Below are 15,000 nucleotides of genomic sequence, written 5' to 3' on the forward strand. Positions count from 1 at the left end.
AAAAGAATGAAATTCAGAACTGAAACGCCGAAGTATTGAAATGCCAGTGAATATCATCAAAATAAATTGTATGGTATTTTTATAGTCAACGAAATGAAAAGCAAATGTTGGAGTTTTCATCAAGGTGTGCATGAGAGACGTAACTCGAAATGTTCTTGTTTCAACATAGTAATGTTCTCACCAAAAAAGAAAAATAACAAATATGTGCATTTGTAAAAAGAGATGCAGTTTTTCTGTTTAGTATACATTGTGCTCACCTCGCTCGCAGTGTGTGCCGGTGTACCCCGGGGGACACACACACGCTCCTGTGTCGTGCTGACAGCTGGCTCCATGCTGACACAAACAGGTGTGTTGACATCCACTTCCGTAGCTTCCCGGAGGACACCTCTCTTGACACGTGGCACCGGTGTAGCCCGGGGGACACACACACGCCCCTGACACGCGATCACACGTCCCACCATTATGACACAAACAGACGTGTTCACAGTCGCTGCCCCATCGGTCCTCTGGGCAAGCTGTAGGTACAAGCGTTCTCTTACCGTACGAACATTTCTACTCAATCTAGGAATGTTAATTAACAATTTCAGCTTTCATTTTTTTTCCCATAAGTGTCCTTTGTGAGTCATAACTGTAGCAGGGGAGCAGGAAGTCAATTTTAGGAGTTAATATAAGAATCAGGTTTTCTCAATCCCTATTTGATTCACAAAAGCAGGAACATACGAATTTCTTTAACTTTCTTATTTCTTAAGAAACTTTTTTTTTCGTATTACCATTAGCAACAAGAAACATTATACTCACTGTTGGAGCAATGATGGCCGCGTTTCCCAGGCGGACACGAGCACACTCCCGTGGCGGGATTACAGGTCGCCCCAATATCGCAGTCACACTGGTACCGACACTCTATGCCCCAGAAACCATCTGGGCACGGCCTGGAGCAGAATGTCCCGCGCCATCCTGTGTAATGATTTAGTATTTATATAAATGTTGAATCATCACATTGGTGTGTGTGTGTGTGTGTGTGTGTGTTTCACTGTTTGATCTGCTGCAGTCTCTGACGAGACAGCCAGACGTTACTCTACGGAACGAGCTCAGAGCTCATTATTTCCGATCTTCGGATAGGCCTGAGACCAGGCACACACCACACACTGGGACAACAAGGTCACAACTCCTCGATTTACATCCCGTACCTACTCACTGCTAGGTGAACAGGGGCTACACGTGAAAGGAGACACACCCAAATATCTCCACCCGTGTGTGTGTGTGTGTGTGTGTGTGTGTGTGTGTGTGTGTGTGTGTGTGTGTGTTTTCCAGTGTTGAGTGAATAACTTGCCTGGACGACACATGCAGGCGCCTGAGATGTGATCACACTCGCCTCCATTGGCACAGCTACAGTTCATGGCACAGCCTGCGCCATAACGACCCTCCTCACACTCTGAAAGTGTAATCGGTAATTTTCAGACTTCTTAAATCGGGTATTAAATACGTCCGTTTCCAACATTTATAATGGAATGATTTACTGTTTTCAGCTTTCTGCTTCACTTACTGAGTTTGCACTGAGAGCCTCGCCATCCCGGCGCACAGGTGCACTCCCCGGTCACCCTGTCACACCCACCGCCATCGTTGCAGTCACACACTTGCACACAGTCCTGACCGAACCGTCCTATAGGACAGGGCTGACCACAGCTAAGACCAGTGAATCCAGGAGGGCACTGGCACCTGTGAGGATGAGCACAAGACAGATAAACACTTGTGACTGCAAAAATTACTTCAGCAAGGTGGATAAGGAAATATATGCAAACATTTCCAGAAAAAATGTATGATGAAAATACTAATATAAACATGAATAGACATACAGGCTTAAGAATATGAAGTGACATTAGGTATTAAGGTGGAATATATTTCAGTCGTTATTGGTGATTGATCGTCAATGAAGTATCAAATCCAAGCTCCACAAAAGTAAGCACTCACCGACCAGTCCTGTGGTCGCAAGAGGCACCGTTGAGGCACCCACATATTCCACTACAGTTGACACCGTACCTGCCGGCGGAGCACGTTGCCTCACACGTAGGGCCCTGCAGGACGTAAAGACCATCATTATGTGACACACACACACACACACACACACACACACACACACACACACACACACACACACACACACACACACACACACACACACACACACACACACACACACACACACACACAGAGAGAGAGAGAGAGAGAGAGAGAGAGAGAGAGAGAGAGAGAGAGAGAGAGAGAAAACCTTAAATGACGCTAACTGGGTGTTTAATTGCGCTCAACGAATGTGAAATAAGGTTACAGCATTTAAAGACTAAGGCGGGCAAAAGTAAAGAGCTCGTCACTAAATATAAAGGTATAAAAGAAAGAAATACGTGTGAAGTCCCCTTAAAAACACCACAAAATAGGTCTGTCGAAAAGAATAAAAAGGAATATACAAAAAATACCTTGATGTACCCACACAGTGTACGAAAAAGTCATGTAACGATATTTGTCAACAAGGTGTCGAATAGGTGGCCTTACCACATATCCCGGCTGACAGTGGCACTCTCCAGTCACAGAGTTGCACGTAGCACCATTCTGGCATTCGCACTTCCTCAAACAGCTCTGGCCCCACTCCCTCTCGGAACACGCTAGGTGGGAGTAGTATTTTAAATGTTAATGATGAGTCAATCCCTATGGTGTTGTGTTTTTACCCACTCTACAATGTTGTGCCGCACGTGGCGGAGAGAAAAGACTGCAAGTTTGTACAAAGACCAACCTTGATTACAGTTTGGTCCCTTATTCCCCGCCGGGCAAAGACAGACGCCGGTGCTTGGGTCGCAGGGTCGCAGGCCGCACATACACGCTTTCATGCACCCCGGTCCATAGTGGCCCGCCGGACATGCTGCCAAGAGAGTTTGGTCATCATTTACTGAAATGTTTTGTACATGCGTGTTATGGATATTTTCATGTTTGAAAGTAACGTACGTGTATTGCATTCAGTTCCCATGAATCCTGGGGGACAGTCTAGGCCACAGACGCCCGTAGCGGGGTGGCACGTGGCTCCACTGGCACACTGGCACTCATGCAGACACCCGGCGCCCCACTTTCCTTCTGGGCACTCTTTGGAGCAGTCGATGCCAACATATCCTGCTTTACACTCACACACTCCACTCTGGGAAGTAAAGGTTGCAATCGTCATCTTAACTGCGTGCTTCAATCTCATAATGGTATGCGATAGAAACTGCTCAAGCACAGTATTGTAAAATAAAAGACTTTCCCACATAGTACCAGCACACCGAACTTAGCTTAAAATTACTTGCCTCTGGATGACAGCGGAACGTGGAGCGGGCCTCGCACTGGCACTGGTGGCGGCAATTTGGTCCCCAGGTGAGGGAAGGGCATGGCATATTACACTTGGGTCCAAAGCGTCCCGGATCACATTCGCAGAACCCGAAGACTCTATTGCAGCGCATGTTGGGACACATCATGGGACAGCGCCGGTCACACGATGTGCCATAGTATCCTAGAGAGATAAGGGCCAATAGAAACAAGAAATTTTCTCTTTAAACCCACTTAGTGTTTTTTTTTCCCATATCCAGAGTTAAAAGTTCATTATAAAAGATTTACTAATACTAATTTTATTTAATATTCTTTTAATATCTTAGTCCTTTGCATTTCGCTGAGTATATTATTTCAATGTATTATTTCAATGTAACAATAGGAGAAGTAAGGGAGGGAGACAAGGCACCTGCAGGACAACCATCTTCACAAAATTCCCCAGACACGCTTGGTGGGCACGTACAGTTGCCAGTCACGGGATCACATGTGCCGCCATTCTCACAGCGACACACCTAGGAGGAAAAAAATTGCTTTTATAGAAGAAAAGCGTGTTCATGAAAAAAATGTCAGTTGTAATTTTAATTCAATATTTACTGCAGCTGTAGAAGTACAATGACCCATCGGACCATATTTAGTTAAACCCGGTAAGCAAGACTCGCCTCGTTACAGCTGGGTCCGTAGAAACCCGAGGGACACTCAAGTTCGCAGATGGGTCCAGTCTTGCCCGGGGGACACACACACCCCGAACCGTCGCACTCCCCGGGACAGTCGTTACACGTAAGGGAACAGTTAGGGCCAAAATGTCCAGGGACACAACCTGTAGGAAAAAATCTCATGCTTGACACTCGGACACATTTCATGCAATATTTTGATTTTCAGTAGACTGTCATTCCTATAATTTAATCCTGACTGCTATCCTTTGTCAGCCATTATGAGTAAGCACGAAAGTTTAGAGATTTTGCGATGACCTTAAAAGATTGAGCAGTAATATAAGCAGATATAAAAAAAAAAAAAAAAACGTAAAAAAATGTGAGCATGATGTAAAATATTCATTTTAGTGTTAGTATTTCTGAAGTTAATGTGATATCGTGATGCTGACACACATTAACGTCAGACATTCAAGCGACACAGCAAACATCTGCACTGTGGATCTCCTGACTTACGCGTCTGGAGGGTGATGATCTTGCTGTACTCTGCGTAAGTCACGTCATTCCACGCGTCACGGTTTCTCGTCGTCGCACCGTCAAGCACTGTTGAGTAGTCCTCTATGGCTGTCGTACCCATGTCCTGGTCACCGCGGATGCTGTAGCCAGAGTAGTCCACGTCGTAATTGCCGCCCACGACTGGTGAGGAAACAAGGCGTGAATGTCCTAACTCATGAGTATAATTGTGTTCATAAGCCCACTCCCAAGATTTACTTAATGATTATGTAGTATAAAGAATAAAAACTCCAAAACTCACTATCACAGTGGACTTCATCAACCAGAACGTAACCTCTGCGACAAGAACACGTGAAGGAGCCTTGCGTATTCTGGCATTCGTGTTCGCATCCACCGTTCTCCATAGAGCATTCATTCACATCTGTAAGAAAGCACAAAGTAGATTCTCTCTCCAAAAGGAACTAACCAGCGAGAATGTCACTAGTTGTGGAAAGTACTCACCCAGGCAAGTGAAAGTGTCAGAGCTGAGCGTGAAGCCTTGTGTGCAGGCACAGGCGTAACCTCCTTCGGTATTCACACACTCTTGCTGGCACCGATGACTTCCAGTCTCACACTCGTCCGCATCCTACCAATGAAAAAATTGATTCTCTCAGAACAGAAAGTGGATTAGAGATCGGAAACGCCATCTGTATTCTTTATTTTATTTTTCATTTAACAACAGAGCCTATTGCTTTGTTAGGTTTATTGTTTTGTAGCGAAAGCATGTCATTTTGGGGTGATGGTCTTATTAATGGTCATGAAAAGGTGAACTTTCCGTCACAATACTCTCATCACCCTTGAAATATCACTTTTTTTTTTTTTTTTTTTTTGGCGATGCGAAGAAAAGGCACATAATTTTGGATATATTAGCATCCTACACTCACCTGACAGGACTGCCCGTCAGGCTGTAGCTGGTAGCCTGGGTGACATGTGCAAGTGGCTCCTTCCGGTCCGTGCGCACACATGTGCTGGCAACCCCCGTTGTTTTCAAGACAAGAGTTAATGACCTCCATGTCGATCACTGGAAAGGAAACAAATAGAAAAGAGTAATATTAATTGAAGACTTTATTTTTTATTCCAAGAAGGAAAATTTTCTAGCTTGCCTTCCTAGTTACTTACTGTAACAGGACTTCTTGTCGGTGCCGAGCTGGTAACCAGTGTTGCAGATGCACTCGTAGGACCCCCAGGTATTCCGACATTGCTGACTGCAGGTACCGGGTATATTACACTCATCAAGGTCAACACACGAAACACGGTCGTTAGCCAAATTAAATCCTCTTTGACATGTGCAGCGTGCACGGCCCTGCTCTTGTAGGCAAATGTGTTGACAGCCGCCGTTGTCCACTACACAAGGGTCCTCCACCTCGCATCGTCGCCCGTCTTGCCCAAGTATGTATCTGAAACATGGTTATGTCGTCAGCAACTTTGCCAGCATAGCTTTTAATGTAGAGTATTTAAGCTACCACTAATAGAAGGATACATTTTTTTTTCTATATAACAGATGAAGGAGTCTGGGCTTCACGGGGGCACCAACAAACATTAATGGAAGTGGCATTCCATCACAATGATAATGAATATTTTTGATTTAATTTTCACATGAGATTATTCATATAGTTTGCTTACCGATAGGCAGCCATTAAAACGTTACAATTGTGAGCTCCATACCAAACTTTCAGCGTTGGCTCATTTGTTCCATCGCGTTGAAATTTCTAGTGACCACTTGCTTGTTAGTATTTTACTCAAATAATTATGATCACTTGAAATTATTTACTAATGAATTAGCTCATATAAAAGAATCTTAACCAAGGTATGCACGATTTATAGATCAAGGGAGAGGTTGAACATATTCTGATCACACATTAGCAAAACACTGAAGACCATACATTTCTATGTCACACCTCTGCTACTTTCAAAATACTTTCGTTGAAGTTACACTAGTTTTTGAATCTCACTGTTTTACAATTCAGTGACAGACTTAACACATGCGAACCCAGCTAATCACCACTATGGTCTTTGAAAGTAGTCGTGGTGAGAGAGTAATAAAGTGTCTCAGAAGGACGGTCTGAGTACGCTGACCTTCCCACAAACTTCAAGTGTCACTAGTACTGAAAGACCCACTGCACAACTCACCCGGGCCGACAGGAGCACCTTGGCATGCCCGCGGTGTCGTCGCAGTAGTGGTCACAGCCGCCATTCCTCACGCCACATGAAGCCTCACCTGCAAGACGACACGCCATGTTAGGCCTGCGTCTCGTGGCACAAGAGGGCGAAGCTGCGAGGGCGAGACAACACACTCACTGCTCGGCGCTTGTGATTTAGGTTAGAAAAAGTTGTGGGTGTTTTTCCTATCTATTCTACAGGTTACATTTTACTTGCCGTTTCATATACTTTTCTTCATAATCTCTTGCAATATTTCTTTCCATATATCCTTTACCTTCTCCTTTTTCTTGTCTCTTCCTCTCTTCCTCTCTTCTCATCTCCTTTCCTTTGTTCTCCTCTCTCATCTTTTTACTCTCCTATCCTCTTCACTTTCCTAATATTTTAAAGTTTTGTCTTGAATTATTTCCCCACATTCTGTTTTCTCTCTGCTCTTCCCTTCTTTTGTTCTCCCATCTACTTATTTTTCCTTCTTCTAGCTCTTCTTTCTCACTCCCATCTTCATCCTTTATTTCTTTTGTTGCGTCATATCCTCATCTCCTAACTACTTAATCTCTTTTCTCCTCTCACCGTCCTTCTGTTCCTCTCTTTCTCTTTTCTCACTCCCATTTTCCTCATCTGATTCCTTCGTCGCGTCATATCTCATCTCCTAACTTCATCTCTTTTTTCCTCTCATCCTCCTCCTGTTCCTACCACTTATTTTGCCTCCTCCGTCTTGTCTTCCCACTCTCCCTGGCCTTACCAACACAAGTGCGTCCGTCGGGCATTAGGCGGCTCCCGGGACCACAGAGACAGCGGTAGGACCCCACAGTGTTGGAACATTCGTGAGAGCATCCGCCGTTGTGAAACTCGCACTCATTTATATCTAGAATAAACAATAAGTGTAAAGAATAAAGACAAAAGTAATAAGTATGAAAGTAAAGAATATAGAATAAAGTTAGAGAGAAAACAAAGAACAAGAAGTCAGTGCTTGGAGTCATTCACTCACTCACTTGCTCATTCGCTCCCCAGATGCGTATATTCATGATTGACTCATTCGTGTTCTCTTCAGTTCATTCATTCATAATTTCAGGTTTTCACTATGGAATTTTTTTCTTGCAACACACACACACGCACACACACACACACACACACACACACACACACACACACACACACACACACACACACACACACACACACACACACACACAAACATAAAAATATCACCTCTTTGTAAAATTATACATGATATTCTGGAAGACAAAAGTAGTAAAGGAGAATAAAATTTTGAAAATCCCACCTTGGCACGTGCGGCCGTCACGCCTCAGTCTGTATCCCGGACTGCAGCAACACATGAAGGAGCCCACGGTGTTCTTGCAGGAGTGTTCGCACCCGCCGTTGTTCACCTGACACTCATCGCGGTCTGTAAGGGCGAGGGAGAATAGTTTATAGTTAAATAGTTCAAGAACAGTTGGAGCATAGCCAGTGATATGCATTGAGGAACTAGCAATCGTGTTTTTTTATGTATTTTTCTAAGGTTGTCATGCTAAAAGAAAGACAAAATTGCATTGATTATATTACACCTCTAAAATGAAATGACATGCCTGTTAATTTTGGTAATCTGAATTTACAGTTTACAAATGACGTAAAGGCAAGGTTAAACTGCGCTTTCAGAAAATAGCCTACATTCTTTCACTTTGTAAACTTATAGAAAACGGAAATCGTGTGTGTGTGTGTGTGTGTGTGTGTGTGTGTGTGTGTGTGTGTGTGTGTGTGTGTGTGTGTGTGTGTGTGTGTGTGTGTGTGTGTGTGTGTGTGTGTGTGTGTGTGTGTGTGTGTATTCGTATTCACGGTCGCCTATTGATCACCCAGCCAGCCTTCTCCATTATGCCATTCCGGAGCAAACTCAGAGCTCATAGTATTGAAGGGGTTAAAATGAAAACAGACATGAAACGAAACATCCGTTCTGCCTTGCAATCTGCGTGACGAGATAGCAACTGCTCTGGTGTTGTGGCCGTCCTTCGCCTTTCACCTCTTAAGGCAGAGATTCTCAGTCTGGGGCTCGCAAACTCTCAAGGGTTCACAAGAAGATTTCCAGGAGTACTTAGATGGCTGATTTAACTGAATACCATGTTCAGGCTATGGCAAGACAGAGCTTAGGAACACAGTGATGAAAACACTACACCACCCTCGGACTATTTCTGTTTCGGCCGCTAATTTTCTTTTTTTTCTCATAAAGAAACCCGAACAAATATTGCTGTACTCATTCCTTGTGAAGAATTAACCTGTGCAGAAGCGAGGTGAAATGTGTGTTAAGGTTCCGTGCTGTATATAAGTCTCTAGAAATTAAAGATCTGGAAACACCAGACAATTATGTTTTGCTCTATATTATGATGTTAGTCGTATAAACTCAAGTAACTATAAAGAAATACCATGTCATGATAAGAACATAAAAATACTGGAAGGAGTAAAAGCATAGTAAATCAATAGATACATCGTAATACAGTGTTTAGAGACGACTTTGTACCGCGATACGATGCTGACCCACTCCTTAATCAAACCAACCTGCGAACACTGAAAATATGACAGTTTGGGTTCTCTCCTATTGACATTAATCAAAGTATTACGATTTATTCATAATAGTGATATATTGCACTCAGACGGAACACGGGCCTGATGTGTTTGAGATGTGGCATTTTGTTATAGTACTATATAGCGACTGTTTAAGACCGAAAAACTATATCTTCAGGTAGATATATATAAGGAAACACTAGGAGAGGACCCAAACTCCTGTTGAAGTTGCCAGATTCAACAGATATCGTAATATTTCTGTCACATAAGGAGATATCAAGATAGGTAAAGTATCTTTAAACATGTATCTACGATAAAAAAAAAAAAAAAAAAACCTACAATAGTAAAGTTAGGTTATAACTATGCATTGTTTTTTTTTATATAATTTACCATCTAGCTCTATTCCTGGGACAAAAATTATTTCTTCCTCAATTGATAACTCGAAGTTAGTATGATATTTTCTTTTCTTCTAGGTTAGTAAGTAGACTACAAGACACCATGAACATATGAAGCCCCGTAAATGAATTTATTTTCATAACTTGGAAATCAAAGTCTGATAATGAGATTGTCTATTGCCAACCAAACCCTTCTGCATAGACGTCTTCAGCGTCATAGAGACCTAATGATGTTAGCTCATGGACAGTGGCCATCCTGAGAGCGCGAAACTCCAGGGGGTTCGTAAGAAGCTTTCCAGGGGTACTTAGATGGCTGATCTAATAAAATCCTTTACAGTACCTTTGCATATTGAGTTCCATGTTCTATGTGATAATACTGGTGGTTCGGGTAGATGGTCTTATAACTCAGTGGGTTCTTAATGATAAAAAGGTTGAGAACCCCTGTCTTAAGGGAAGGATGAGGGGCCAAACTAAATAATCTTTTCTCTGCATCTCAGTGATGTTTACTTTCCTTATTTCATGGAGAAATTTTATCTATGTATCTCAGATTTTATCTCCTTATTTCACTCCAAATTATTACGAGGTTTAAATCAATATGAACCCTTCAAGTTTTTACTAAGATGTTTGATTTCTCTTATTACACAAGTTGTACAGCATTACACCTAAGAAGCTAACTACAGTATGAAGACGGAAAAACGAAAAGAGAGGGTGTTTTGTGAAGCCACCTTCTTTTTTTAGCCGGGAGAGTATGGCAACAAACACGTTAACCCCTTCGATACTGGGACATACTTTTACCCTGATATTTATGTATTATTAGGCCATTTTATTGACATTAGGAAGGGTCTATGGAGGTCAGAAGATTAATGACCACAGTCTTCACTATTTCAATCCCTCAATAAGTTTCTGAAGGTGTATAAAATCACCAAATAGTAAGCAAAATGAATATGGAAACGCGTTATGGTACTCAATGGATTAAGAATATAGAGGCATTGCGTACAAATCATTTATTTTTCTTATATATTTATTTGTTTATGGAAGATGAGGAAGCAACATAAAATATAACAAAAAAGGCCCACATGATTGCCAGTTCCCTATATATACTTTAACATCACTAAAAACACTTATACACCAATACATCTACTGGCTACAGACTCTACATGAACATAAAACTTCACGCATCGCAGAATCCCACGTCTAGATTACGTATCAATACCCTAAACCAGTCTTCGATAAGCGCACCAACACAGTCCTCGCTCGTGTATCGCTTATCGGCTCGGCATCGGGGACTGTTCGGGCCAACGAAGTCACAGTGGGAGGAGGTGGTTGTTTCACGAGGAGCTGCGGGGCGATACCTGTCATCCTTGGCGCGGGTCTAGAGGGCTGTGATGAGTTAATCGCGCAGCCATCGCGGGGTGAAGGTGAGGAAAGTTAAGGGCGAAGAGATTGTGAGAAAGGAAGGAAAGGGGACTGGGGGACAGACAGACAGAGAGAGAGAGAGAGAGAGAGAGAGAGAGAGAGAGAGAGAGAGAGGGAGGGAGGAAAGGAAAGCAAGGACAAAAACGCTTAGATTCATTCAAGGCAATCTCTCTCTCTCTCTCTCTCTCTCTCTCTCTCTCTCTCTCTCTCTCTCTCTCTCTCTCTCTCTCTCTCTCTCTCTCTCTGCCTGTCCCCCAGTTGCTTCAGATGGCGTCTTAACCTCCACATTTTAGGCCATGTCCATTAGCCTCCTCACAGGTAAACAAGCAGTAAATCTAAGGTGTCTGCTTGGCATGATGTATGGCGCACCCTTCCCAACGTTTTGTACATCACGCATTTGCCCGCTGGCCCTTTAGGATCTGGGAGGGGCTGAGCAGGATGTAGAGAGCGAAAGGTGAAGGGACAGGGAAGGAGGGAGAGAGGGAGAGGAGATGAAAGGCGTGTAAGGAGGGACAAGAGAACAAACTGCCAGAAAGGAAGGACTGGAAAAGGTGGTGCAGTGTGTAATCAGAGGCGCTGAAAGATGATTGTAATGTTGTAGGAGGAAGTCTCGAAAAGGAGGGAGGGAACTGTTTGGTGAAGGAGTATACTGGAGGAAAAGATTGGAAGTGTGACTAAAGGTTGGAGGGGAGCACTGATAGGTGATCGCCAAACCAGAGTCACATGAGAAAGAGGGAGTGATATTTATTGTACTAGAGGAACTGTTTGGTGAAGGAGTATACTGGAGAAGATTGGAAGTGTGACTAAAGGTTGGTGGGGAGCACTGATAGGTCGTTGCCAAACCAGAATCACAAGAGAAAGAGGTAGTGATATTTATTTTACTGGAGGAGGAAAAAAAAATCTAAGTAGAGGGAAGGTTTGGAAATGTTATCAAAGTGTAGTAAAAGCACTGATAGGTGAATAGCAAACCACAATCATTAGTGGAAGAAGTATATATAATAGTGACATATCTTACTATATGAGGCTAGAAATAGTAGGTCTCTCTTGCATTTGCTAACCCACAGTGTTTAACATTCATATATTCGCGTTCGATCACAAGAATTTACGATTATACGCAGTAGTAAATTGAGAACTTCATATTTGTTTAGTGAACACGAAGAGTAAACAAACTTAAATACGAATCATAAAAATATCCCCCCATTTATTGGTCTGTGTGTGTGTGTGTGTGTGTGTGTGTGTGTGTGTGTGTGTGTGTGTGTGTGTGTGTGTGTGTGTGTGTGTGTGTGTGTAATTCACCTCGGTCGCCTGCTGGTCACCCAGCCAGTCTTCCCCATTACGGAGCGAGGTCAGAGCTCATAGACCGATCTTCGGGTAGGACTGAGACCACAACACACTCCACACACCGGGAAAGCGAGGCCACAACCCCTCGAGTTACATCCCGTACTTATTTACTGCTAGGTGAACAGGGGCTACACATTAAGAGGCTTGCCCATTTGCCTCGCCGCCTCCGGGATTCGAACCCGGACCCTCTCGAGTGTGAGTCGAGCGTGCTAACCACTACACTACGCGGTGTGTGTGTGTGTGTGTGTGTGTGTGTGTGTGTGTGTGTGTGTGTGTGTGTGTGTGTGTGTGTGTGTGTGTGTGTGTGTGTGAGTGAGTGTAACGAACAGTGATGGTTGTAGATGGTGAGGGAGAAAGACTGAAACTGTGAGGAAAATTAGGATGTGAATATAAGGTAAGGTGATATTGTGAAGGAAGTGAAGCAACGATGTAAGTGGGAAATTATGTGTTTATATGCGATGGAGGGCGAGGATGAGGGAGATAAAATATGAGAGAGAGAGAGAGAGAGAGAGAGAGAGAGAGAGAGAGAGAGAGAGAGAGAGAGAGAGAGAGAGAGAAACCCCAACCAGACAAACAAGAGAAGGCCAGAAAAAGTCACCGCCCACAACAATACCAGAAGAGAACAACAAAAACCAGCAGTAACATTTTAATCAAGACACTCAAAATATCAACCCCGGCCAGGCTACACACCACCTCCCTGCAGCCTTACCCTAAGAGCAATATCCCTTTGGTCCTTGCGGCGAACCAAGCATAGTAATAGAGGCTTCACATCACGCCTGGTTTGGCTGCCCCTTCGTGGCCTGCCCCTCCCAGCTTGCCAAACGTGGAGACTCCCCATAGTCTTGGTGTCGATCTCCCCGCGCGGTACATCATCCGACCCCATCGTCTCTAATTAGCGGAATGACAGTGTGAAGAAAGGGAAGGCCGACGGGAAGGTGAAGGTGAGGGTGCGGTGCGGGAAGGGTTGAAAGTACTAGATGGAGAGAGGAAGGAATATAGAGGGAGTGAAGAGTAAGAGGGAGGGAAGGAGTTTTTATGTGTTGAGACGTGGATCTTAATTTTGTGGTGTGGGGGTGATTGAAATGCAAAGAGAGTTAAAGGAATTTGTTTGAGTATAAATGCTTATTATGGTAAAGTTCTGCGTGTAGTGAAGACACAGACACAGTGAGATAGTAGGAAGCCTATAAACAAATGAATATCAAAAGAAATGTAAGGAGTTGTACAGATAAGAGGTTGAAAAGATGGAGTTTAGAATTTAAAACAGAAGAAATATAAGAAGTAGAAAAGTTTGACATGTGAAAGGAAGAGTAAAATGATAGAAAGGGAAGCAATTACGTAGATACGAGAGAAGAGTGGAATGAATGCAATGTAGAGAGAGAGAGAGAGAGAGAGAGAGAGAGAGAGAGAGAGAGAGAGAGAGAGAGAGAGAGAGAGGTGCAATGAGACTTTCTGGCGCGTATTCTGAAACGCTTTGCTCTCACCATCACTGACTGCTTTCCAATGACCCTAGTGCAAGATATTCATGTTTTTAAGGATATTTCTATGGTTCCGGTGATGGACTGGTAAGATTTCTAGATTATTATAAGGAGAAACTGTCTTGAAAACTCGGTAGGTCGTCTCCGTGGCCTTGGAAAACTGCCGTGGTGAGAGAGCAAGGCGTTTCTGAACATGGACGTATGAAAGGCGTTAAATTTGAGAAAGATGAAAGAAAAAGAAGAAAATGCACACATAAATAAACGTGAATATAATGAAACAAAGCAACATGACGGGAAAAGGAAAGGGAGAGTGAACAAAATAAAGAAAAATAAGGAAAATATACGAGTATGTGAAAGGAGAAGAGGTATGTGGTGTATGATTTTAATGAAAGTAAGAGGAAAGGAGAAGGTAGGATGGGAACACTGAAGAATTGGAAGGAAAGAATATGTGGAAATGAAAGGAAACAAAACATAACAGTCATGGAAGATAGAAAGAAACTGGAGAAGTAAAGAAACTCAAAATCAAGTAATAACAGATAAATAAAAGATAGAAACGGAGTGAGACATTAAATAAAAGAGAAATATATAAAGAAAATTAGTTAGAGAGAGAGAGAGAGAGAGAGAGATGATGAGTAAAAAGGAGAAGAGAGAAACTGTAAAACCAAGGAAAAAGAAAAGAAGAATGACGAGCTGCCACAAAAATAAGTAAAAAATATACAAAAGAATGAGTTACAACGAAAGGGAAATAATAAGTAACAAAAAGGAGGTGGAGAATATGAAACCAACGAATAAGAAAAGAAGAATGAGAACTTCTACAAAGATATACAGAAAAAATATACAAAAAGATGAGTTACAAAGAAAGGAAAATAACAAGTAACAAAAAGGAGAAGAAAAATATAAGAGCAAGGAATAAGAGAAGATGAGTGAGGAGCTGCAAGGACTTTGTACCATGAGGAATAGAAGTAAGAACGAGTTAACCCAGGAGGCATTTTCATATTCATCCTGCTTACTATTTGGTGACTTTATACAGCTTCAGAAACTTATGTGGGGGGTTAGAATAGTGAAGACTGCGGCCATTAATCGTCTGACATACATAGACCTTTCCTAATGTCAATAAAA

General features: G+C 42.8%; 1 protein-coding gene across 2 annotated transcripts in view; it reads right to left on the reverse strand.

Annotated features, from left to right (window-relative positions):
- LOC123504849 (multiple epidermal growth factor-like domains protein 6) overlaps positions 1-15,000 on the reverse strand; it is a 53,559-nt gene that overhangs the window by 9,475 nt on the left and 29,084 nt on the right. The window contains exons 3-21 of one of the 2 annotated variants that reach the window (XM_045255748.1): positions 7,984-8,106; positions 7,444-7,566; positions 6,675-6,816; positions 5,664-5,941; positions 5,429-5,565; positions 5,007-5,130; positions 4,807-4,926; positions 4,509-4,688; positions 4,005-4,162; positions 3,755-3,857; positions 3,327-3,529; positions 2,992-3,178; positions 2,783-2,908; positions 2,545-2,654; positions 1,969-2,072; positions 1,544-1,716; positions 1,331-1,432; positions 799-954; positions 258-515 (exon numbers count right to left, since the gene is read on the reverse strand). In XM_045255748.1, coding sequence (XP_045111683.1) covers positions 258-515; positions 799-954; positions 1,331-1,432; positions 1,544-1,716; positions 1,969-2,072; positions 2,545-2,654; positions 2,783-2,908; positions 2,992-3,178; positions 3,327-3,529; positions 3,755-3,857; positions 4,005-4,162; positions 4,509-4,688; positions 4,807-4,926; positions 5,007-5,130; positions 5,429-5,565; positions 5,664-5,941; positions 6,675-6,816; positions 7,444-7,566; positions 7,984-8,106 — 2,907 coding nt within the window. The remainder of the gene's footprint in view (positions 1-257; positions 516-798; positions 955-1,330; positions 1,433-1,543; positions 1,717-1,968; positions 2,073-2,544; positions 2,655-2,782; positions 2,909-2,991; positions 3,179-3,326; positions 3,530-3,754; positions 3,858-4,004; positions 4,163-4,508; positions 4,689-4,806; positions 4,927-5,006; positions 5,131-5,428; positions 5,566-5,663; positions 5,942-6,674; positions 6,817-7,443; positions 7,567-7,983; positions 8,107-15,000) is intronic. The other variant, XM_045255749.1, reaches the window with a different exon arrangement.

This window comes from Portunus trituberculatus, chromosome 17, assembly GCF_017591435.1.
Source record: "Portunus trituberculatus isolate SZX2019 chromosome 17, ASM1759143v1, whole genome shotgun sequence".
Classification (NCBI taxonomy): Eukaryota; Metazoa; Arthropoda; class Malacostraca; order Decapoda; family Portunidae; genus Portunus; species Portunus trituberculatus.